This window comes from Myxine glutinosa, chromosome 1 (genome assembly GCF_964187855.1).
Source record: "Myxine glutinosa chromosome 1, kmMyxGlut1.1, whole genome shotgun sequence".
In the NCBI taxonomy this organism is placed as follows: domain Eukaryota; kingdom Metazoa; phylum Chordata; class Myxini; order Myxiniformes; family Myxinidae; genus Myxine; species Myxine glutinosa.
Genome location: NC_136261.1, coordinates 104,424,688 through 104,449,914, shown reverse-complemented (window position 1 = coordinate 104,449,914; position 25,227 = coordinate 104,424,688). Strand labels below are relative to the sequence as shown.

Sequence of the window (25,227 nt, the reverse complement as noted above, 5' to 3'; positions counted from 1 at the left end):
GTAAGCGACTCAATGTTACCCGGCAACGCCAGGTACTTTTGCTAGTTACATGAATAAATGTGGAAAATAATTCGCCAACCCATGATTATTCAAGTGCATTGACCGCAATCCGCAATCGGTAAACCTTGCCTCAATAAGTTAATTGCGATAGAGCAAATCCGCGAAGGGGAAACCCATGAACGACAATGCCCCCCTGTACTTCAATTTTAATAAAATATTGTGTATAAAGATCGTTTAAAAAATAAAAAAAAATCCGAAAGTTTAGTGCTACTGAAGTCCCTCATGTATACCAAGCACCCTTGTACACTGTAACAAGACGATGTTGAGTCGCAATTTAGGCGATGGAGGCTTTATTGATTGCCGTAGAACGCAGCATCAATCAATATCGTACATAGCCATTATGGCGACCTCTTCTTCATCCCGATACACATTCCATGGCCTCGGATGCTATATATCGATATATAGTATGGTTATTGGGAGTATTATGAAGGTGCTTTGTGTTCTACAGTCTTCAAATATATAATTCAATTTAAATAAAGGTTTTAAGAGGTTTAAAGTTGCATAAATAAACAAATTCTGGGTTTCACCACCATTTTCCTCAGTGCTATTACACCACCCTATCTAACATGTTCGATTAATTCTTCATGCCTGTTATTTGTGTCCTTTATAATGTCCTTAAAAACACTAATTTTTCTGTTTGTAATGATTTTTAATTGACTGCCAGGAAGGCAGACGAGTAAAAATATTATCTCGCTCCTCTCTCCGCATGTGTGATCAGGACAAATTCAGAGCCACGGTACGGTAAAACGACATTCTGATTTGTGTTCAAAATATAACATTCAATTTAGAAAACAAGTTGTCCCTCAATCATAAACTGATCAGACGTATGGACATTAACCAATTGCTTAACCCGGCCTTTTACTTCGCTTGTGTGGGGGTAATAACTAGCGGACATACCCGTCAAGGACAGGTGATGGGATGGGATGGAATGGCATTTGATAAGACAGGAGAGCCAGAGAACAAAAATCCAATGGCAGTTGTAGTGTAGCAGCATAGCAAACCTGTTGTGCATTTTGTGATACAAGCACCAAATTTGGCACAAATGTACATTAATATGTTGCGAACATTTTCAGATATTGGGCCACTTGAAATTCCGTAATTTTTTTTTTCAAATTTTTTCAAATTTCGTAATTTCAAATTTTTCGGGTGACACCGTCACAATTTCGGTCTTCGAGGCCGGCCGATATAGTGGGGCGGCTTAGCCCAAATATTCAAAAGAATTGTGCATTTTGTGATACAAGCACCAAATTTGGCACAAATGTACATTAATATGTTGCGAACATTGTGTGGTCAGCAATTTTTTTTTTTTTTAATTTTTTTTTTTTTGTATACAAGATCGAGGCTCGTGAAAGAGCAAACATTAATCACACAAAAAGACAAACCGACACACAAAACACAAAAAACAAGGGGAGCGGCAGACAAGATGGGGAGAGAGGGGGGAGGACACAAAAGAGAGGGGGAAGAAGGGGAAGGACACAAACACAACATTTGAGAGCAGGGACATCGGGAGGACTTGGGGGGAGGTGGGAGAGGATTAAAACATATGAACACTGCAAGGACTCTGGGGTGAATTACCGGGGGTAGAAAAGATCAAGGTTTTCGATGGGGGAAGATAAGAGATGGTGGTGAACAGCTGTTTTAAAGACCTGGAGGGAGGAGTGGGATTGAAGGGAGTGGGGGAGTTTGTTCCAGAGGCGGGAGAAAAGGGGAATGAAAGAGTGAAGGTGAGCAGAGAGCCTAGACTTTGGCAGTTTAACCATAAGAGGGTTGCAGGCAGATCTTGTGCGACCTGAAGGAATATTGGGGGGACAGAGCACAGAGAGAGCTGGGGGAGCAAGGCCGGAGAGGAGTCGGTAGAAGACAGAAAGACCACCAACCTGCCTGCGATGAGTGAGTGAAAGGCCCTCGGCATTGACTACATCGCAGGAGATTCCAATGATTCTGAAAGCTTTGGCCTCAACAGCGTGAAGCCGAGCAAGGTGTGAGGCAGGAGCACCAGCCCAGAGGGGGGAACAGTATTCCATTGAGCTGCGGATGAAAGCCTTGAATGTGGTGAGGAGCTCAGGTGTGCCAAGGAAGGACTTCGCACGACGGAGGATGCCCAGTCAGCGACTGGCTTTGGAGGCCAGCTTGGAAATGTGGTTTTCCCAAGAAAGATCATGGCAGATAGTGAGACCCAAAAGCTTAAGCGACAGAACTTCTTGGAGAGGATTGTTGAGAAAGTAGATGGGAGGGTTGTCCAGTCGGTCCTTTCGGAGAGACATTGTAAGAGTGTGAGATTTGTCAGGATTGAAAGACATGTTCCACTTGTTTGACCAGTCTGTGATTTTGTCCAGGTCTGCAGAGAGTGAGGAGGCTGCAGACTGCCGATCTGAGGGATGAGGAATGGAGCGACAGAGAGTAGAGTCGTCAGCAAAGAGATAGAGAGGATTTTCAAGAGAGTCAGAGAGATCATTGATGAAGACCAGAAAAAGCACAGGGCCCAGAACACTACCTTGGGGAACTCCAGCCTGAACAGGAAGAGGAGATGAGAGAAACCCATTCAGGGCCACACGTTGACTACGACCAGAGAGGAAGTCCGCCAGCCATGCGTGGAGATTTCCATGGATACCAAAGGAGGAGAGTTTGGAGAGCAGAGCAGGGTGCCAGACCGTATCGAAGGCACGTGAAATGTCAAGGGAGACAGCTCTAATTTCCTGTTTGGCATTGAGGACCTCCATCCATTGTTGAGAAAGCAGAAGCAGCATGTCCAGAGTAGAGTGACCAGGTCTGAAACCAAATTGATGATCAGAGATCAAGCCATTGGAGAAGAGGAAAGATTTAATATCTGAAGCAATGATGGATTCCATGACTTTGCTGATAATTGGGAGAAGGCTGATTGGTCTGTAGTTGCTGGGATCTGTTTTTGCACCTTTTTTGTGCAAAGCGGTGATGTTGGCTGATTTCCAAGCAGATGGCAGATGACCTTGAGCAAAAGAGAGGGTGAAGAGAACAGAAAGAGGGAGTGAAAGAGCAGAAGAACACTATTTTAGGACCCGTGGGCTGATGCCGTCAGGACCAGTTGCAGAATCAGAGTCGAGGGTTGACAGAAACTTTTCCACCTTGTCAGGAGGAAAGGACACAGAGTCCAGGAGCAGCTGGGTACGACTGGGTACGGTGGGTACAGAGAGGGATGGGTTTGGGACACAAGATGTAGAGGCAAACACAGAGTTGAGGCATTCAGCTTTTTCACGTGCGGAGTCTGCCGTTAAGCCGTTTGAGGTGAGGGAGGGGATGGAGGGGGAACAAACACCAGAAACAGATTTGACCAGACGCCACCAGGATTTGGAAGAGGGAGACAGATAAGAGAGTTCGGTCTTGAGAATGGTGAGATATTGTTTCCTGGCTCTCCTGAGGGTGGACACACACTTGTTTCGGGCTTTGTGAAAGGAAATGAGATTTCCTTCCGTTGGATTTGCTTTCCAGGAGACGAAAGCAAGTTGTTTCAGGGCAACAGCCTCACCACAAGATTCCGTGTACCATGGACGGGAGGAAGCGTATGACAACTGAAGACGAGATGGTATAAATCTGTGCATGAGAGAGAGCAATTTACTTTGGAAGAATTCCCAGGATGAGTTGATGTCAGAGGCAGTAGAGATGGGAGACCAGTGCAGATGATTGATGGCTGCTTGAAGACCGTGCCAGTTGGCCTGAGTGAAATGCCAGACTCGTCGACGCTGAGGAGGCTCTCTGAGAATGGTCAGAGAGATGTCCACTTTGACAAGCACATGATCAGATGAGCCGATTGGAGCAGAAGAAGAGCAGCAGACATTTTCAGGGAAGTTTGTCATAACCAAATCCAGAAGAGAAGATGCTCCGTTGACTGAGATCCGGGTCGGGAAATTGACAGATTGTGTCAGTCCCAGTGAGTCGCAGAAGTCCTTTGCTGAAGAGCCATGGCTGGTGAGAGAGGTACCCACACCCAGCCAACTGGCATGGTGACAATTGAAATCACCACATATAAGTGAAAGACGAGAGTCTGAATTACATGTATGCAAAAGACCTTGTGAACCAGTGAAGCAAATACACAGGTAAGCATGAATTAAATCTAGGGCATGATAGAATTTCCATGATGTTTACCTCTACACTCAATGGTGGAAGGAGGTAATGTTTTGATCCCAGCTTGTCTGTATGTCTGTTTGTCTGTTAGTCCACAAAATTCCAGACAAAGCTTGTAGTAGTGGTAGTTGTAGTGGTAGTGGTGATAACAGAAATTGTTATATAGAACTGAACTTATATTATTATTATATGCAGAAAATAACTTCATTTCTATATGCCCTGCAGTGGACAGGTTAATTGGTTTATGCACTGAAGGGGTCACCCTGGTGTGCACTGCTGTGTTCTGCCTCACTGAGTTGTTCAGGTATGATGTACTCAGCACAAGCTTCCGGTCGGCCCGGAGGTGGGGGTGCGGGGCCTGTCACGGAACGTCAAAACAAACGGCCTGCCGGGGCCGCCCAAAAGTCGGGCGTGAGGGGCGCGTCCACTAATGGAATGCCTCTCGCTTCCCAGATCGAGGGCCACGTGGTCAGGAGAACCTCGTCCCTTCCGGTCACACTTTGCCTATCGGCCGGCCTCGAAGACCGAAATTGTGACGGTGTCACCCGAAAAATTTGAAATTACGAAATTTGAAAAAATTTGAAAAAAAAAATTACGGAATTTCAAGTGGCCCAATATCTGAAAATGTTCACAACATATTAATGTACATTTGTGCCAAATTTGGTGCTTGTATCACAAAATGCACAATTCTTTTGAATATTTGGGCTAAGCCGCCCCACTATTGGGCTTTAAGCACCGCACAATAAAATGCCGTAATGTCGTACATCCTCGTGAACGTTTTGAGAAAATTGCTTTCCATTTTTTTTTTTTTTTTTTTTTTGTATACAAGATCGAGGCTCGTGAAAGAGCGAACATTAATCACACAGAAAGACAAACAGACACACAAAACAAATAACATCGGGAGCGGTAGACAAGATGGGGAGAGAGGGGGAAGGACACAAACACAACATTTGAGAGCAGGGACCGAGAGACATGGAGACATCGAGAGAACTGTGGGAGGGAGAGGGCTTTGGGGGGAAGGCATGGGAAGGGTGGGGGGGGGGGGGGTGGGAGAGGTATAAAACATATGGACACTGCCAAGACTTCCAGGAAAGAAGTTGGAATTTCAAACAAGGTGGATCTGGGGTGAATTAGTGGGGGTAGAAAAGATCAAGGTTTTGGATGGGGGAAGATAAGAGATGGTGGTGAACAGCTGTTTTGAAGACCTGGAGGGAGGAGTGTGATTGAAGTGAGTGTGGGAGTTTGTTCCAGAGGCGGGAGAAAAGAGGAATGAAAGAGTGAAGGTGAGCAGAGAGCCGAGATTTCGGCAGTTTAACCATCGGAGGGTGGCTGGCAGATCTTGTGCGACCTGTAGGAATATTTGCGGGACAGAGCACAGAGAGAGCTGGGGGAGCAAGGCCGGAGAGGAGTCGGTAGAAGACAGAAAGACCACCTACCTGCCTGCGGTGAGTGAGTGAAGTATTATGAAGTGAGTGAAATATCATGGATGAACATGAATAAAAGTTGTAAGTCAATATAGATGTTTAGCTAATTGTAAGACATGGTTTATGGTGCCAACGATGCCGGAGCAGGGGAAAGAGGATTTTGCAATCACGACACACTAGGGGACGGACGCCATTGTTTTATATTTACATAAACAACAACAAAATGTCGGTTACAAATTTGTGCACAAATGTTTTTGGTTTTTTCCTTATGCCCCCCTCGGAAACAGAAAAGACCCAAGTCAACCGATTCTGCAAGAGATGCTTTTGAAATTTCTTCATCATGTTGTGCGAAGTGATCTTCCGCAATCATCCATTACAAAAAATTGACTCGCAAGGTTTAAGATTATGATTAGAGTTGTGAAACCTTTTTTTTGTAGATTCCATGTAATACATGTCATGTAGAAATAAATGCTCCTTCCTACAATTAAATATATTTCAAACAAGTACAGATACATTCAAAGTACACCGCCCCCATGCTAAATAATTAAATATCCCACAGGCACCAGCACCTCCGGTCAGGCACCTCCGGCGCCCGGCAATACCGCAGTGCAGCTCATAGAGACTGCATTGGGAGGGAGAGGTGCACAATAATTGATTGATTAATTGTATAATTAAAATCAATAAAAGATTATCACAAAATATTTTCTGAATCAATTGGCTAATAGCATAACTAAACCACTCGTGCTTCATCCGAAGATATATCTTTTAGAAATTTAAATAAATAAGTCGTTAATAAAAAATTAAATAATTAATTGATTAGTCAATAAATAATTAATCGATTAAATGATTAATCAATAAATCAAAAATATCCTTGATAGCCACATCACTTGCTCACTGTGATGTCCAAATATTAGCTTCCCAGCTCAAAAGGTGCCTGAGATATTGGCCAAATGAGAAAGAAAATAAATAAATGATTAATAATGAAAATAAATAAATAATCATTCAATTATTAATCAATTCGGTCATACAACACATAAACCACCACCATTTCATCAGAATCCAACTTAAATTTTTTTTTTATAGTCATTAATCGAATAATTAAATAATTAATTGATTAATTGATAATTAATAAATCAAAAATACCCTTTGCAGCCAAATCACTTGGTCATTGGCATGTCCAAATATCAGCTTCCTAACTCAAAAGGTGCCTGAGTTAATGGTCAGTAGATAAAGGAAATTTAATTAATTAAATAAGTACTTCATTTTTTTTTTTTTTTTTTGTATACAAGATCGAGGCTCGTGAAAGAGCGAACATTAATCACACATAAAGACAAACCGACACATAAAACATATAACATCGGGAGCGGTGGACAAGATGGGGAGAGAGGAGGAAGGACACAAACACAACATTATTTTGAGAGCAGGGACCGAGAGACATGGAGACATCGAGAGATCTGTGAGAGGGAGAGGGCATTGGGGGAGGGGGCATGGGAAGGGGGGGGGGTGGGGGTGGGAGAGGTATAAAACATATGGACACTGCCAGGACTTCCAGGAAAGAAGTTGGAATTTCAAACAAGGTGGATCTGGGGTGAATTAGCGGGGGTAGAAAAGATCAAGGTTTTGGATGGGGGAAGATAAGAGATGGTGGTGAACAGCTGTTTTACAGACCTGGAGGGACGAGTGGGATTGAAGGGAGTGAGGGAGTTTGTTCCAGAGGCGGGAGAAAAGAGGAATGAAAGAGTGAAGGTGAGCAGAGAGCCGAGATTTCAGCAGTTTAACCATCAGAGGGTTGCTGGCAGATCTTGTGCGACCTGTAGGAATATTTGGGGGACAGAGCACAGAGAGAGCTGGGGTTGCAAGGCCGGAGAGGAGTCGGTAGAAGACAGAAAGACCACCTACCTGCCTGCGGTGAGTGAGTGAAAGGGCCTCAGAGATAGCTTCATCGCGGGAGATTCCAATAATTCTGAAAGCTTTGGTTTCGACAGCGTGAAGCCCAGCTAGGTGTGAGGCAGGAGCACCGGCCCATAGGGGAGAACAGTATTCCATTGAGCTGCGGATGAAAGCCTTGTATGTGGTGAGGAGCTCAGGTGTGCCGAGAAAGGACTTCGCATGACGGAGGATGCCCAGTCGGCGACTGGCTTTGGAGGCCAGCTTGGAAATGTGGTTTTCCCAAGAAAGATCATGGCAGATAGTGAGACCCAAAAGCTTGAGCGACAGAACTTCTTGGAGAGGATTGTTGAGAAAGTAGATGGGAGGGTTGTCCAGTCGATCTTTTCGGAGAGACATAGTAAGAGTGTGAGATTTGTCAGGATTGAAAGACATGTTCCACTTGTTTGACCAGTCTGTGATTTTGTCCAAGTCTTCAGAGAGTGACGAGGCTGCAGACTGCCGATCTGAGGGCAGAGGAATGGAGCGGCAGAGAGTGGAGTCATCAGCAAAGAGATAGAGAGGATTTTCCAGAGAGTCGGAGAGATCATTGATAAAGACCAGAAAAAGCACAGGGCCCAGAACACTGCCTTGGGGAACTCCAGCCTGATCAGGAAGGGGAGTTGAGAGATATCCATTCAGGGCCACACGTTGACCGACCAGAGAGGAAGTCCGCAAGCCATGCATGGAGATTTCCATGGATACCATAGGAGGAGAGTTTGGTGAGCAGAGCTGGGTGCCAGACCGTATCGAAGGCACGTGATATGTCGAGGGAGACAGCTCTGATTTCCTGTTTGGCATTGAGGACCTCCATCCATTGTTGAGACGGCAGAAGCAGCATGTCCAGAGTAGAGTGACCTGGTCTGAAACCAAATTGATGATCAGAGATCAAGCCGTTGGAGAAGAGGAAAGATTTCATATCCGAAGCAATGATGGAATTCCATGACTTTGCTGATAATTGGGAGCAGGCTGATTGGTCTCCAGTTGCAAGGATCTGTTTTTGCACCTTTTTTGTGTAAAGCGGTAATGTTTGCTGATTTCCAGGATGCTGGCAGATGACCTTGAGCAAAAGAGAGGGTGAAAAGGACAGAGAGAGGGTGAGATAGAGCAGCAGAGCAGGATTTCAGGACCCGTGAGCTGATGCCGTCTGGTCCAGTTGCAGAATCAGAATCAGAATCAGAGTCGAGGTTAGACAAAAACTCCTCCACCTTGTCAGGAGAGAAGGACACAGAGTCCAGGAGCAGTTGGGTTCGACTGGGAAGGGTGGGAACAGAGAGAGATGGGTTTGGGACACAAGATTTTGAGGCAAAGACAGAGTTGAGGCGTTTGGCTTTGTCACGTGCGATGTCAACTGTGTGGCCATTTGAGGTAAGGGAGGGGATGGAGGGGGAACAAACACCAGAAACGGATTTGACCAGACGCCACCAGGATTTGGAGGAAGGAGACAGGTTTGAGAGTTCATTCTTGAGTGTGGAGAGATCGTGCTTCCTGGCACTCCTGAGGGTAGACACACACTTGTTCCGAGCTTGGTGGAAGGAACTGAGATTGCCTTCAGTTGGATTTGCCTTCCAAGAGGCAAAGGCAAGTTGTTTCAGGGCAACTGCCTCACCACAAGATTCAGTGTACCATGGACGGGAGGAAGGGTAAGACAACTGAAGACGAGATGGGATAAATCTGTGCATGAGAGAGAGCAGTTTGCTTTGGAAGAATTCCCAGGAAGAATTGATGTCGGAGGCAGTGGAGATGGGAGACCAATCCAGACGATTGATGGCTGCTTGAAGACCGTCCCAGTCGGCCTGAGTGAAATGCCAGACTCGTCGATGCTGAGGAGGCTCTTTGAGAATGGCCAGACAGATGTCCACTTTGACAAGCACATGATCAGAAGAACCGATTGGAGCAGAAGAAGAGCAGCAGACATTAGCAGGGAAGTTTGTCATAAGCAAGTCTAGAATAGAAGATACTCCATTGGCTGAGATCCGTGTCGGGAAATTGACAGATTGTGTCAATCCCAGTGAGTCACAGAAGTCCTTTGCTGAGGTGCCATGACTAGTGAGAGAGGAACCCACACCCAACCAGCTGGCATGATGACAGTTGAAGTCACCACATATGAGGAAGAGAGAGTTGGGATGAGTGGATAGAAGTTGGTAAAGGTGGGCGCGATTCGGAAAATGTTAAGTCCGCTTACCGCTTATCCGCTCCGCCAGCCCGTGTAGTCCGATTCGCTTTTCCGCTTCAGCGGCCGAAAATCTTAGTCCGCTTATCGCTTATCTGCTTATCCGCTTCGATTCGATTTTTTTAAAGCGCTTCGACGTTTTTAAAGCGATTTTTGACGTTTCTAAAGGGAATTTAATGCTTTTTAAGCCTAAATAGCCATTTCTAACTACTACAAAGACAAACAAAGCTTTTAAGATCAAAAATATACATTTTTATTTAAATAAAATTTATTCAAAATTTATTGAAATAAAGTTTTCCACTCGACTCTACTCTACTCTACAGTTAATTTAAATATAATTTTAATATATGCAAGTTACATTAATGAAAAATCAATTTGCCCGTCCTTTCTTTGACAAGAGAGTCTACTAGTCAACAGACTAGCAGTCTGTTGACTAGTCCTCGTCTTCCTCCTCCACCTCGTGGGCCTTCTTGAGGATTTGGAGGTTGCCCTTCATGAAGACGAGGGCCTCGAAGTTCGGTGCAGCCAGGGCCGACCTCTTAGGCCTGAGGATGTCCGACCCGTAGCTGAACACGCGCTCGACCGAGGCAGAGCTCGGGAGCGGCGTGTTATGCCTGAGAAACAGAGTTACCCAAGCATCACGGAACTCGAGCGGGAATAGATTGGGCGAGAGCCGAGTTGTTAGGGTTTCACTTATTATTCACTTAAATAAATATTCACAATTCTAGAGTAACGGCTCAGGCTAACAGCTGATTTGGCGAATCGCGATGCGCTTTAATTTTTCGGTAGTCCGCTTACGCTTATCCGCTTCGGTTTCCGGGGGTTGTTCCGATTCGCTTATCCGCTTGGAAAACGTTAGTCCGCTGCAGCGGATAAGCGGACTTTCAAAGCGGACCGCCCACCTTTGGAAGTTGGTCCATGTTGTCAGACAGTGAAATGTAAATGGAGTCATCACTGTTTGGAGGACGGTACAGAACACATATGAACAAAAGGTGGGAGCGGAGAGGAAGCCGTAGCCAGAGGTACTCTTGGGGGTGAGGAGGAGAGAGGGCAGTGCAAGGAGAGTGAGGAAAAGAGTTTTTGATAAAGATAGACACCCCACCACCAGGACGAGGCTCAGGTCTATCATACCGGAGGAGGGAGTAACCAGGAAGAGATATTAAGGAATCAGAGACATCTTGAAGGAGGAAAGTCTCTGTTAAGCAGATCAAGTCTGGATTGTCAGAAGCAACCTGTATGGAGAGATCAGTCAGGTTTGAGCGAAGGCCCCGGATGTTTGAGGTCCACACCGTTAATGAAGAGAGAGGGGGAGCATCGGGTACAGGACAGGGGAGGGGAGGAGTAGGGTAAGATGAAGGATGAGAGGGGGAGGTAGGGAGAGCAGTTGATAGTGTGTCAGAGATTACAGAAGAGTTCCAAGAAAGGGAAGGATGAGGAGGATGAAAGGTTTGATGGTGAAGGGATGAGGCACAGTGAAGGGTTGTTTGAGGGGGGGGCAGAGGAAAGTAGAAGGTTGGGGGGGGGGGTGGAGGTATGAGATAGAAGGGAGACGAAGTGGGGAGGAGGCAGCTTTGAGGAGGAGGAGGAGGAGGAGGAGGAGGAGGAGGAGGAGGAGGAGGAGGAGGGAGGAGGGAGAATTGGAGAGGAATGGTATGGGGGAAGATTTGAATGGGAGGGGTTGGGGGGGAGTTTTGAAGGGGACGAGTGAGGGGGGAGTTTAGGAGGGGAGGGGCAAGGGCGGAGTTTAGGAGTGTAGGGGCAAGGGGGGGATTTGGAGGGGAGGGGCAAGGGGGGAGTTTAGGAGGGGAAGGGCAAGGAGGGAGTTCAGGAGTGGAGGGGCAAGGGGGGAGTTTAGGAGTGGAGGGGCAAGGGGGGAGTTTAGGAGTGGAGGGGCAAGGGGGGAGTTTAGGAGTGTAGGTGCAAGGGGGGGTGGGATTTGGAGGGGAGGGGCAAGAGGGGAGTTTTGAAAGTGGATGATTAATGAAAGACGAACATTGATAACAAATTGGGTTTGTTGTGATTTTCAAGTTAGCAATCCGATTCAGAACGATGGAGGAGGGGTGGAATGAATGTGAATTTAGACCATGTTGTGAGGGAGACGTATAAGAGATTGAATTTCTTTTTTTTGACATGCAATGAGATGGAGAGGAATTTGAAAAAAGCCTTTTAAATAGGAAGAAAAACAGCGTGTTGTAATATACCACTGAATAAAACACTGAAGGGGAAGGTTTATACATATTTAAATAATATTAAAACAGAACCGTAAACAATCTTATATGCACAAAGTACCAACGGGGGGAGAGCCGAGAGGGACCACCACGAATCACGTGGACAGGGAAAAAGGTGGATGGCAAGGAGATAATGGGGGCGGGGCGAACAGCACACCTGGACAGAAAGTACAGGATGAGACAAACAGCACACGTGGAGAAAGGAAAAATAAATGTTTTTTTTGTTTTGTTTTTTTTTCGTTTTTTGGGGGGTGGGGGGGGGGGGGTGGGGATTTTAAACGTTAGACAAAGAGTATTATGTTCGTGGTAGAAGGGAAAAAACTAAGAGCCAAGCAAAACACGATGTAGAGGAGTTAAGTAAACAAACCGATGGGGGTACAAGGCCGCACACGCGGAGCAGAACACGATTAATTAATTACGAGTTACAGGAAATTCAAACCAAAACTAACTATAAACAAACAATATTACGCATGGACGATAAAATAACGAGTTGAAATTTGACAAACACACGAATGAAAAAATAACCGCTTTGGATGCCCGGAGAGAACCAAGCCTCAAGGTCGGAAGCTTCAACAACTAGGCCACGTGGCGCGAAATACTCGACTATTTTTTACAGGTATGAAAGATTAACACCGATAATAATCTTCCCAGGGACACGCAAAAGGTACACACACGTAAGATAAATACAGTTTCGACAAAAATACAAATGTGACAATTACTTAACTTCGAGCGTGCGTGAGGATCGTGGAACAGCTTCGAAAAACCGTGACCGCCTCGACAAGATCTCGCGCGATGATCGCGAGATTATTAGCGATCATTAATCGCTAATAATTAAATAACTCCTCAATTAATTAATTAATCAAAAAAAATAAATAACGTTTTTGACAAAGTACTTGCTCACTATTGTGCTGAAATTTCAGCTTCCTAGCTCAAAGGATGGCTGAGGTATCGCCCGGACAAACAAACAAACAAACAAGAAAGCAAGAAAACAAACAACCAGAGTGAAAACTGAGTACTCACGTTCAGCGTGCGTCATTGTTGAGCCCCCTTCGGTGCCCGGCAATGACGTAATGCATCACCTGGAGATGGCATAGAAAAGGTGCGGTGTACAACAACCAGAGTGAAAACTGAGTACTCACTTTCAGCGTGCGTCATTGCTGAGCCCCCTTCGGTGCCCGGCAATGACGTTATGCAGCACCTGGGGATGGCATAGGAAAGGTGTGGTGTACAACAGAGTGAAAACTGAGTACTCCCTTTGAGCGTGCGTCACTGCCGAGCCCCCTTCGGTGCCCGGCAAAGGTGGGCGGTCCGCTTATCCGCTTATCCGCTGCAGCGGACTAACGTTTTCGAAGCGGATAAGCGAATCGGAACAACCCCCGGAAACCGAAGCGGATAAGCGTAAGCGGACTACCGAAAAATTAAAGCGCATCGCGATTCGCCAAATCAGCTGTTAGCCTGAGCCGTTACTCTAGAATTGTGAATATTTATTTAAGTGAATAATAAGTGAAAACTGAATATTTTATTGGACGCTAGAGCAGCAATAACGTCAAGATGGAGAGATTTCTGACTCTCCAGCCCAGCGGCAGTGCCAGGGACAGGCACACGAGCGACGCAAACCAGCAGTCTTGCCCGGCTCGAGCAGTACGGACTACCTGTTCGCCATGGAGGAGGGGCAGCAGGAGGAGAACCTCGAGGAGAAGATCAGGGAAGAGGTCAACAACTGGTCGAGGAAGCCGCTGAGGGGGAACCCGGGGCTCTCGCCCAATCTCTTCCCGCTCGAGTTCCGTGATGCTTGGGTAACTCTATTTCTCAGGCATAACACGCCGCTCCCGAGCTCTGCCTCGGTCGAGCGCGTGTTCAGCTACGGGTCGGACATCCTCAGGCCTAAGAGGTCGGCCCTGGCTGCACCGAACTTCGAGGCCCTCGTCTTCATGAAGGGCAACCTCCAAATCCTCAAGAAGGCCCACGAGGTGGAGGAGGAAGACGAGGACTAGTCAACAGACTGCTAGTCTGTTGACTAGTAGACTCTCTTGTCAAAGAAAGGACGGGCAAATTGATTTTTCTTTAATGTAACTTGCATATATTAAAATTATATTTAAATTAACTGTAGAGTAGAGTAGAGTCGAGTGGAAAACTTTATTTCAATAAATTTTGAATAAATTCTATTTAAATAAAAATGTATATTTTTGATCTTAAAAGCTTTGTTTGTCTTTGTCGTAGTTAGAAATGGCTATTTAGGCTTAAAAAGCATTAAATTCCCTTTAGAAACGTCAAAAATCGCTTTAAAAACGTCGAAGCGCTTTTAAAAAATCGAAGCGGATAAGCGGTAAGCGGTAAGCGGACTAAGATTTTCGGCCGCTGAAGCGGATAAGCGAATCGGACTACACGGGCTGGTGGAGCGGATAAGCGGTAAGCGGACTTAAAATTTTCCGAATCGCGCCCACCTTTAGTGCCCAGCAATGACGTTTTGCCGTGCCTGGAGATGGCATAGGAAAGGAGCGGTGTACAATTAGTTTGCCATTGTTGCTGAGCAAAGTCAATAGCTAAACTTATATTTGTCAACGTTTTTTGGTGAAAACAGTCAACGTGGAGGGAGAGGGGGTCGTTATAATGATTATATTTTGACTTCTGAGTCCCATATAATTAAAAAATCAATTGTGATTTGAGGCCACAGTTGCAAAATTGCAATTATGTGGTTGTCCACCTGTTCACATCTGTCTTGGTTTCTTGTTTTTGTGTTTTATTTTGTGACCTACCAACTTGTTGATGAGCTTTTCTAAAAGGCTTGCCACATGCATCCCATAACGTACACATAAAAGGAGATGCATAGTGAGGGATTTGTGAGGATAGTTTTATATATATATATTTAATTTTTTTTTAAAACTCTTCCAGCGTCTCATTTGTTCCCATGAATGAATAATCGTTTTACGGCCATTTCCCCTGCTAGAGCGGGGGTTAGCCTTGCGGGCCCCATGACAATCATGGTTCCCTGTTTGAGGCAATGTTTTTATGGCCGGATGCCCTTCCTGACTCCAACCCTTAGTCGCCTCTTATGATGCGCAGGGATACGGTGTACCTATTCTAAATCGGGGTTCACACCGGGATCATTCCATGATTACCATGAAAACTAACCTAGGTCAGGGTTCAGTTATTAGTTGTGAACTACATATTCAAAAGGGTGGGTATTATGCTACTATTGAACAGCTGTCGCCGGTGCCTTATCTTGCTTTATCCTTGATCTTAGCACTGTGTTTGGAAAATGCGTCAGACAAAAGTATTTTTGTTTGTGACTGAGAGTCTGTTTGTTGTCTGTTTGACCTTGTTTTGTGCTGTGGTAAACTCTATGCAAGACGTTTTGCTCTCTTTGGGAGTAAATATGCCAAAATATATCACTTGAGTTTGCCTTTGTACAAACAGCCTTTTTTGAAAGACTTCTGAGTGAATTTTGTGTTTTTACAGCAGATTTTGTCATACAAAGTTTCTTCCTCGCTATTTGATTTCTGTGTGTGCTCGTCTGTCTTGCATGGAGCCAAACAGTACACAGGTCTAGCCCAAAGCCTTTCATCCTAAAATGTTAATTTTGTCTTCTGAAACCGTTGAGGCAGAAATGTATGTCGGATGCTTAGACTTTAAAATGTTGATTTGAACATTCCCCCATTTGACCGTTTGTTATCTCTACCACCGAAGATGGATGTAGGTTATGTTTTTACGAATGTTTGTCTGTTTGTCTGTCTGTCTGTGAAAAGGATATCTCAAAGTTATGGATGGATTCAGGCAATTTGGTGGACGGGTTGCGTGTGTGACATGGATGAATTGAGTTGAATTTGGAAGGGATCCAGATGCAAGGTTTTTTTGAATTTTTAAAGCGATTCACGACTTGATTCACCATTGAGAGATGGGGCCAAAAACGATATATAGCATGATGTTTCAAAATGTTGTGGACAGATTATGACAAAAACTTCATGTGGTTTGGTAGCCATATTGGAGTGAACATAAATCTACGTCGTCAATAAACCACCCAAACACAGCAGCTAATAAACACCAAACAAAATACACCACACAAAAGGCGAGGGTCTGCAGTTTCTGATTGCTCTTTCTTGTTACCTCCGCCACCAAAGGTGGATGGAGGTTATGTTTCACCCTGTCTGTTTGTTTGTCTGTTTGTCTCTCTGGACAAGATATCTCAAAAAGTTGTGGATGGATTCGGACGAAATTTGGCAGTATGTGACGAGGACGAAATGATTAGATTTTGGTAAAGATCCGGATTTGGATCCGGCTACTAGAATTTTTTAAAGTGATTCTTCACCATTGGGAAATAGGGGCAAAAACGATACATAGCAGGATATCTCAAAAAGTGGTGGATGGATTTGGATGAAACTTCGTGGACCGGTTGGATGTCTGACGAGGACTAATCGATTCAATTTTGGTGAAGATCTGGATCAGGCTCGTGGAATCTTTTAAGAGTAAACTGTTCACTTGGATACAAAACGCAAACTGTTCCCCTGGTGGTGGTATGCTCTCTACTGAGTGCCGTTCTCGGTTGTCTTGTATTTTTCTTTTGTCCTTTTTAACTCGTCCAGCTGAGTTTTTGTCGACACCCAGTGTCCGTCGTCCTCGTCTGTCTGTCGTCTGTAAACAATTCGACGTCTATGCTCTAAAAGTCACAAATATTTATTGAATTTGATGAAACTTGTTATGCAACATCTTTAAGACATAAACTAGTTTGGGATTGCATTTGGGCGTTACACGCCCAAAAATGGGCGCGGCAGGGCGGCCATATTGAAAAAGCAATTTTTGTCATATATTTTTAGCACATATAAACTATATAGTTTGTGGTTCTATTATGCATATTCTAACCATATTGATATAGACCAGTTGAGTTCAGGTTCCCTGGAACCTCTAGTTGCAATTGTTGGGGCTATATTTGTTGCTGTTATTCATATCTGTTTTTGTAATTTTTTTTGCAAGGCGAGTGAGATACCTTTTCTGGTTTGTTGTGTTCATACTTGTATGCAAGTTGTATTTGGTAGTCTTGAGCTTTTCACGTAATCTCCTAATCCGACAATCATTGCTCTATGTCTATGCACTCACTTGATTGAGTTCCATCAGGTCTCCACCAGAAAATAAAATAAAAGACACTGTGTGTGTGAAAGGCGCACACACACACACACACACACACACACACACACACACACACACACACACACACACACACACACAGTCTTCCAGGTTTTCTTGTGACCATCCCGCCGAGCTTGTTTACATACTTTCTGGAGTAACATTCCTGCATTATTTTGCATTAAAAGAAATAGTTTTTATTACTTGTATAATATGCGTTTAGCAACAATCAATATATTGTTGTGTACTGGCAACCTATCAACCACTCAGCCTGACGTTTGCCTGTGGTTAGGTCAGGAATTTGTAACTTGGCCACTGTGCCAGTGATAGCTCACCTACTTTTCGCGGACACCGTGGGATTGGTTTTGTCCACCAACTAATGCACATAGGACCAGGTAGGTGCATGTACTTGTGTTGCAGGTTGCAAGTGTCTTGCTCACTAAGGTTTGCCTACCACAAGTCTAACTCTTTGCTACAGGTGGCAGAACTGGTGATTAGATCTGTGGTCTCAGCTTTTAGCTTTAGTGAAGAACAATTTGATGCTGTACTTTCAAAGGAAAATATAAATAGATTTACAGTAATGCCTTTTTTTGTATACAATATCGAGGCTCGTGAAAGAGCGAACATTAATCACATGAACACACAGAAAGACAAACCGACACATAAAACATATAACATAGGGAGCGGTAGACAAGATGGGGAGAGAGGGGGAAGGACACAAACACAACATTTGAGAGCAGGGACCGAGAGACATGGAGACATGGAGACATCGAGAGATCTGAGAGAGGGCGAGGGCTTTGGGGGGGGGGGGGGGGGGGCGTGGGAAGGGGGCAGTGGGAGAGGTATAAAACATATGGACACTGCCAGGACTTCCAGGAAAGAAGTTGGAATTTCAAACAAGGTGGATCTGGGGTGAATTAGCGGGGGTAGAAAAGATCAAGGTTTTGGATGGGGGAAGATAAGAGATGGTGGTGAACAGCTGTTTTAAAGACCTGGAGGGAGGAGTGGGATTGAAGGGAGTGAGGGAGTTTGTTCCAGAGGCGGGAGAAAAGAGGAATGAAAGAGTGAAGGTGAGCGGAGAGCCGAGATTTCGGCAGTTTAACCATCAGAGGGTTGCTGGCAGATCTTGTGCGACCTGTAGGAATATTTGGGGGACAGAGCACAGAGAGAGCTGGGGGTGCAAGGCCGGAGAGGAGTCGGTAGAAGACAGAAAGACCACCTACCTGCCTGCGGTGAGTGAGTGAAAGGCCCTCAGAGATAGCTTCATCGCGGGAGATTCCAATAATTCTGAAAGCTTTGGTTTCAACAGCGTGAAGCCGAGCTAGGTGTGAGGCAGGAGCACCGGCCCATAGGGGAGAACAGTATTCCATTGAGCTGCGGATGAAAGCCTTGTATGTGGTGAGGAGCTCAGGTGTGCCGAGGATTCATTCATTTTGCTTCCAAACATTTTTTGAGCCAGATATTTGTCAAACCTAATACTGTACTTTGTTACCTTTGCACATTTTGTTTCCAAATAATGATTTATTCCCTTTTCCTGTACCTATTTTTTTTGCTCTTTTTTTTTTTTTAAGGTTTGATCTTATACACACGCTGCACCGGACGTACTGCTATTGCCACCATGCTCTTGAAGATGATAAAATTTTCAACATCCATTACCCGTCGTAAATTAATCACCTCTGATATTGAGGACACAAAGCTGAATCGCTGCCTTTCTACCATCGACCTCATTGCTTTAGGGGTGAGTTTTACAACTTTGATATTTGAAACGCTGTCTACTTTTATTTTTACTCATTTCTTGTTCTTTGCCTCTTTAAATTATTTTGTGCAACCGTTTCACGAAGGTAACTTCGTCAAAATGCATTACTTTTCATCACTCCTCACTCACAAGGTTGAATATTGTCTTATCCGCAGATTGGCAGCACTCTGGGTGCCGGTGTGTATGTTCTCTCGGGTGAAGTGGCGAAGAAAGCGTCTGGCCCATCCATCATGCTGTCCTTTTTTGTGGCAGCCGCAGCTTCGGTGCTTGCAGGGCTGTGTTATGCAGAGTTTGGTGCACGAGTGCCTCGGGCAGGCTCTGCTTACATGTACAGCTATGTGAGCATCGGGGAGTTGTGCGCTTTTATCACTGGCTGGAACCTCATCCTTTCATATGTCATTGGTGTGTAAATTCAATGCTGCTATCAATTGAAACATTACTGATGGCATGATGCAGTAACAAAAACTTTAATTATTGTTTTTGGCTTGTTTCCTTTCTTTAAATATTTTTTTATTTCATTTTTCATTCTTGTATGATGTGCAGGTTTACATTGAGTGGCAAGTTTTTGAGGAATTGCTTCCAGTAGAGTAGGTCATTATGTAATGTTGCATTTATTTTTCCCCCTTATTGGAAACAATATTGTTTAACATCCTTGTACCCTAAATTACAAAACTGGGGTTGGCTCCATTTTTTTTCAATAACCCATATGGCAGCCATATTGAATTTCAAAATTGCCACCATTTCAGCACATTTTTTGCAATATCTCAGCTGCCCGAACAAGCAAGACAATGATGTCAAGACAATATGTCCAAATCCATATTTCTGCGGATACATAATGCAATTAATTTTACAGTTGCACCTTTCTTTTGTTCGGGCAAGTTGTTTTTGTTTTAATATTTTGCCTCATGTTGTCAGTCTTCCATGTGCCTTTTTGCAAACCCCAGGCATGCTGTTGTGTGCCTTTTCCTCAGGATTGCCTTCCGTCGAGCCACTCTCCCAAAAAGCATAGGTTGGGAAGTGCTCCAGAGACTGTTGTCCTTCTGGCAGATTCTCCCATCTCAGCGAAGGAACACTAGTTCTGTCAGAGTTTTCATTTGGGTTCTTGGTCACCTGCCTGACCGAGGTCCTTCGTGCCCGGTTGCCCATTTTGGTCGGAGGGCCAGCTCTAGAAAGAGTGGGTAGTTCAATATTCTTTCCATTGCCTAATGATGGAGCTCACTGTGCTCTTGGGAACACTCAACACTCTTAGAAATTGTTTTATGTCCTTTCACAGATCGATGCCGCCTAACAATTCTATCTCGGGGTTCAACGGACAGTCCCTTGGACTTCATGGTAGAATTTCTGCTCTGACATGCACTGTCAAATGTGGGACCTTATATAGAAATGTGTGTTTCCTTCTAAGTCGTAGTCAACGTGTGGCCCTGAATGGATTTCCCTCATCTTCCCTTCCTGTTCAGGCTGGAGTTCCTCAAGGCAGTGTTTTGGGCCCTGTGCTTTTTCTGGTCTTCATCAATGATCTCTCTGACTCTCTTAAAAATCACTCTGCTCTGCCGCTCCATTCCTCATATCTCAGATCGGCAGTCTGCAGTCTCCTCACTCTCTGCAGACCTGGACAAAATCACAGACTGGTCAAACAAGTGGAACATGTCTTTCAATCCTGACAAATCTCACACTTTTACTATGTCTCTCCGAAAAGACCAATTGGACAACCCTCCCATCTACTTTCTGAACAATCCTCTCCAAGAAGTTCTGTCGCTAAATCTTTTGGGTCTCACTATTTGCCATGATCTTTCCTGGGAAAACCACATTTCCAAGCTGGCCTCCAAAACCAGTCGCTGACTAGGCATCCTCCGTCGTGCGAGGTCCTTCCTTGGCACACCTGAGCTCCTCACCACATACAAGGCTTTCATCTGCAGCTCAATGGAATACTGTTCTCCCCTCTGGGCTGGTGCTCCTGCCTCACACCTAGATCGTATTCACGCTGTTGAAACCAAAGCCTTCAGAATCATTGGAATCTCCTGCGATGAAGCTAACTCTGAGGGCCTTTCACTCACCCACTGCAGGCAGGTAGGTGGTCTTTCTGTCTTCTACCGACTCCTATCCAGCCTAGCTCCCCCAGCTCTATCTGTGCTCTGTCCCCCAAATATTCCTACAGGTCGCACAAGGTCTGACAGTAACCCTCTTCTGGTGAAATTGCCAAAATCACGACTCTCTGCTCACCTTCATTCCTCTTGACTCCCGTCTCTGGAACAAACTCCCTCACTCGCTTCAATCTCACTCCTCCCTCCAGGTCTTTAAAACAGCTGTTCACCACCATCTCTTATCTTCTCCCATCCAAAACCTTGATCTCTTCTACCCCCATGAATTCACCCCAAATCCCCTTTTTTTTTTTTTTGAAATACTGACTTTTCTTTCCTGGAAGTTCCAGCAGTGTCCATGTGTTATATACTTTCCCATCCCGCCCCCCCCCCCCCGCCTTCCCATGCCTCCTCCCCCCAAGCCCTCTTCCCCCCACAGATCTTCTGTTGTCCCTGTTCTCTGCTGTTGTACTTGTGTGCTTCCCTCTCTCTCCCCATTTTGTCTCCCGCTTCCTTTTTTGTATGTTTTGTGTGTCCGTTTTTTTTTGTTTTTTTTGTAATGTGAATGATGTTAGCTCTTACACGAGCCTCGATGTTGTATAAAAAAAAACCACCTTTAGAGGCCATTTTACCCTGCAAGCGGGGGTTGGCCTTTTTCGGGAACTGTGGTTGTTGTTGTTTTTCCGTCCCCTTTTTGAAGCAATGTTTTACAGCCGGATGCCCTTCCTGACGCCAACCCTTTTTGCCGCCTTTAACGACAAGCAGGGAATTATCAGTGAACTGGTACTCGATTAGCCGACCTCGGAAGGATGACAGGCTGAGTCAACCCCCCGGCGTTAATTCAGCGATTGACCGGGATTCGAACCCAGGATCCTAGGATCCTAAACCGGCACCCTAGCCGCTAGCCCAACACCAGGGACACCAGGGATTTTGTATACACACATGTATTGTATTAAAAAAAAAAAAAAAAAAAAAAAAAATTTGTATACAATACAATACATTTTATAATATACATTTTTATAATATACATATATAATTTTATAGTATACAAAACAATACAATACACACATGTATTGTATACAAAAAGAAAAAAGAAAAGTCGTGTCCAATCAATTGAATCGGAAACAGGTGGACTCCAATACAGTTGTAGAGACATCTCAAGAATGATCAAAGGAAATTGGATGCACCTGAGCTCAATTTGCAGTGCCATAGCAAAGGGTTGACTACTTAATGACTCGACACACTTCAGCTTTTCATTTTTAATTATTTTGTAAACAATTATAAAAACAAATTGTACTTTTACATTATGGGGTATTATGTGTCGATCTGTGACATATAAATTAAAATTCCGGTTGTGGCATAACAAAATGTGAAAAAATCAAGAGGGTGTGAATACTTTCTGAAGGCACTCATTGTTCCTGGAAAATGCTGCGAATGTCAAATCTGCGAATGTGGAGGCATTGTTTTAATAGGGCAGGGGGAGGATTAAAAAATTGTTTTTTTATTAATCTACATGGTCTAAGCTCGTTTAAGAGCAAGGATACAACAAATCGGTACACACCATAAGGGGAACAGCAGGAGAAAGGGGAAATGCTAACGGCAGGATGGAGGGAAAAAATAGATGGACGGCCAAACAAAAACAAGGGATGCAGGTAAAGATGAGGGGTAAGGGAGAATGCAAAGAGTGGGCAAGATTGATACCTGAGCAAAATTTTTGGGAGGATTGATGTGTGGTTTAACTGGTGTAGAAAAGGTCATGATTTTAGATGGGGGATGACTTGAGATTGTGGTGAACAGCAATCTCAAAGACCTGGCGAGACTAATGAGATTGAAGAGAGTATGGAAGGTGGTTCAACAGGCAGGAAAGAAGAGGAATAAATGAGTGAAGGTGAGCAGTGGCTCTGTATTTAAGCAGTTTCACTCAGAGTGGGTTGCTGCTGGACTGTGCATCCTGCAAATACCTGAGGGGGCCAAAGCACGGATACGGCAGAGGTTGCAAGTCTTGACAAGGTGCCACCAGCTTTTAGAGGAGGGAGACAAGTTTGAAAACTCAATCTTGAGATTGGACAGATGTTTTCTGGCTCTCCACAGAGTAGACTAGGCACACTTGTTGCGAGCTTTTTTTTTTTTTTTTTTTTTTTTTTTTTGTATACTGAATCGAGGCTCGTGAAAGAGCTAACATTTATTTCACAAACAAATCAACCAGACAAACAAAATATACAAAAAGAGGGAGCGGAAGACAAGATGGGGAGAGAAGGGGAAGCACACAACCACAACATTTGAGAGCAGGGAGAAGTGTGGGAGGGAGAGGGCTTGGGGGCAGGAGGCGTGGGAAGGGGGGGGGGGTGGGGGGGTGGGGGGGGGGGTGGGAGAAGTATAAAACACAAGGGGACCGAAATTAGCGGGGGTAGAAAAGATCAAGGTTTTGGATGGGGAGGATAAGAGATGGTGGTGAACAGCTGTTTTAAAGACCTGGAGGGTGGAGTGGGATTGAAGAGAGTGAGGGAGTTTGTTCCAGAGGCGGGAGAAAAGAGGAATGAAGGAGTGAAGGTGAGCAGAAAGTCTTGATTTTGGCAGTTTAACCATAAGAGGGTTGCAGGCAGATCTTGTGCGACCTGTTGGAATATTTGGGGGACAGAGCCCAGAGAGGGCTGGGGGGGGGGGGGCAAGGCCAGAGAGGAGTCGGTAGAAGACGGAAAGACCACCAACCTGCCTGCGGTGAGTGAGTGAAAGGCCCTTGGAGTTAGCTTCATCGCGGGAGATTCCAATGATTCTGAACGCTTTGGTTTCAACAGCGTGAAGACGGGCTAGGTGTGAGGCAGGAGCACCAGACCAGAGGGGAGAGCAGTATTCCATAGAGCTGCGGATGAAAGCCTTGTATGTGGTGAGGAGCTCAGGTGTGCCAAGGAAGGACTTCGCACGATGGAGGATGCCCAGTTGGCGACTGGCTTTGGAGGCCAGATTTGAAATGTGGTTTTCCCAGGAAAGATCATGGCAAATAGTGAGACCCAAAAGCTTGAGTGACAGAACTTCTTGGAGAGGATTATTCAGAAAGTGGATGGGAGGGTTTTCCAGTCGGTCTTTTCGGAGAGACATCGTAAGAGTGTGAGATTTATCAGGATTGAAAGACATGTTCCATTTGTTTGCCCAGTCTGTGATTTTGTCCAGGTCTGCAGAGAGTGAGGAGGCTGCAGACTGCCGATCTGAGGGATGAGGAATGGAGCGACAGAGAGTAGAGTCGTCAGCAAAGAGATAGAGAGGATTTTCAAGAGAGTCAGAGAGATCATTGATGAAGACCAGAAAAAGCACAGGGCCCAGAACACTACCTTGGGGGAACTCCAGCCTGAACAGGAAGAGGAGATTAGAGAAACCCATTCAGGGCCACACATTGACTACGACCAGAGAGGAAGTCCGCCAGCCATGCGTGGAGATTTCCATGGATACCAAAGGAGGAGAGTTTGGTGAGCAGAGCAGGGTGCCAGACCGTATCGAAGGCACGTGAAATGTCAAGGGAGACGGCTCTAATTTCCTGTTTGGCGTTGAGGACCTCCATCCATTGTTGAGAAAGCAGAAGCAGCATGTCCAGAGTAGAGTGACCAGGTCTGAAACCAAATTGATGATCAGAGATCAAGCCATTGGAGAAGATGAAAGATTTCATATCTGAAGCAATGATGGATTCCATGACTTTGCTGATAATTGGGAGAAGGCTGATTGGTCTGTAGTTGCTGGGATCTGTTTTTGCACCTTTTTTGTGCAAAGCGGTGATGTTGGCTGATTTCCAAGCAAATGGCAGATGACCTTGAGCAAAGGAGAGGGTGAAGAGAACAGAAAGAGGGAGTGAAAGAGCGGAAGCACATGATTTTAGGACCCGTGGGCTGATGCCGTCAGGACCAGTTGCAGAATCAGAGTCGAGGGTTGACAAACTTTTCCACCTTGTCAGGAGGAAAGGACCCACAGTCCAGGAGCAGCTGGGTACGACTGGGTACGGTGGGTACAGAGAGGGATGGGTTTGGGACACAAGATTTAGAGGCAAACACAGAGTTGAGGCATTCAGCTTTTTCACGTGCGGAGTCAGCCGTTAAGCCGTTTGAGGTGAGGGAGGGGATGGAGGGGGAACAAACACCAGAAACAGATTTGACCAGACGCCACCAGGATTTGGAAGAGGGAGACAGATAAGAGAGTTCGGTCTTGAGAACGGTGAGATATTGTTTCCTGGCTCTCCTGAGGGTGGACACACACTTGTTTCGGGCTTTGTGAAAGGAAATGAGATTTCCTTCCGTTGGATTTGCTTTCAAGGAGACGAAAGCAAGTTGTTTCAGGGCAACAGCCTCACCACAAGATTCCGTGTACCATGGACGGGAGGAAG

General features: G+C 45.2%; 1 protein-coding gene across 3 annotated transcripts in view; it reads left to right on the top strand.

Moving 5' to 3' along the window:
- LOC137427118 (cationic amino acid transporter 2) overlaps window positions 1-25,227 on the top strand; it is a 100,712-nt gene that overhangs the window by 10,233 nt on the left and 65,252 nt on the right. For all 3 annotated transcript variants that reach the window (XM_078775504.1, XM_068116304.2, XM_078775502.1), the window contains exons 2-3: window positions 18,599-18,765; window positions 18,939-19,185. In XM_078775504.1, the coding sequence (XP_078631630.1) occupies window positions 18,646-18,765; window positions 18,939-19,185 (367 nt within the window). In that variant the 5' untranslated portion in view covers window positions 18,599-18,645. The remainder of the gene's footprint in view (window positions 1-18,598; window positions 18,766-18,938; window positions 19,186-25,227) is intronic.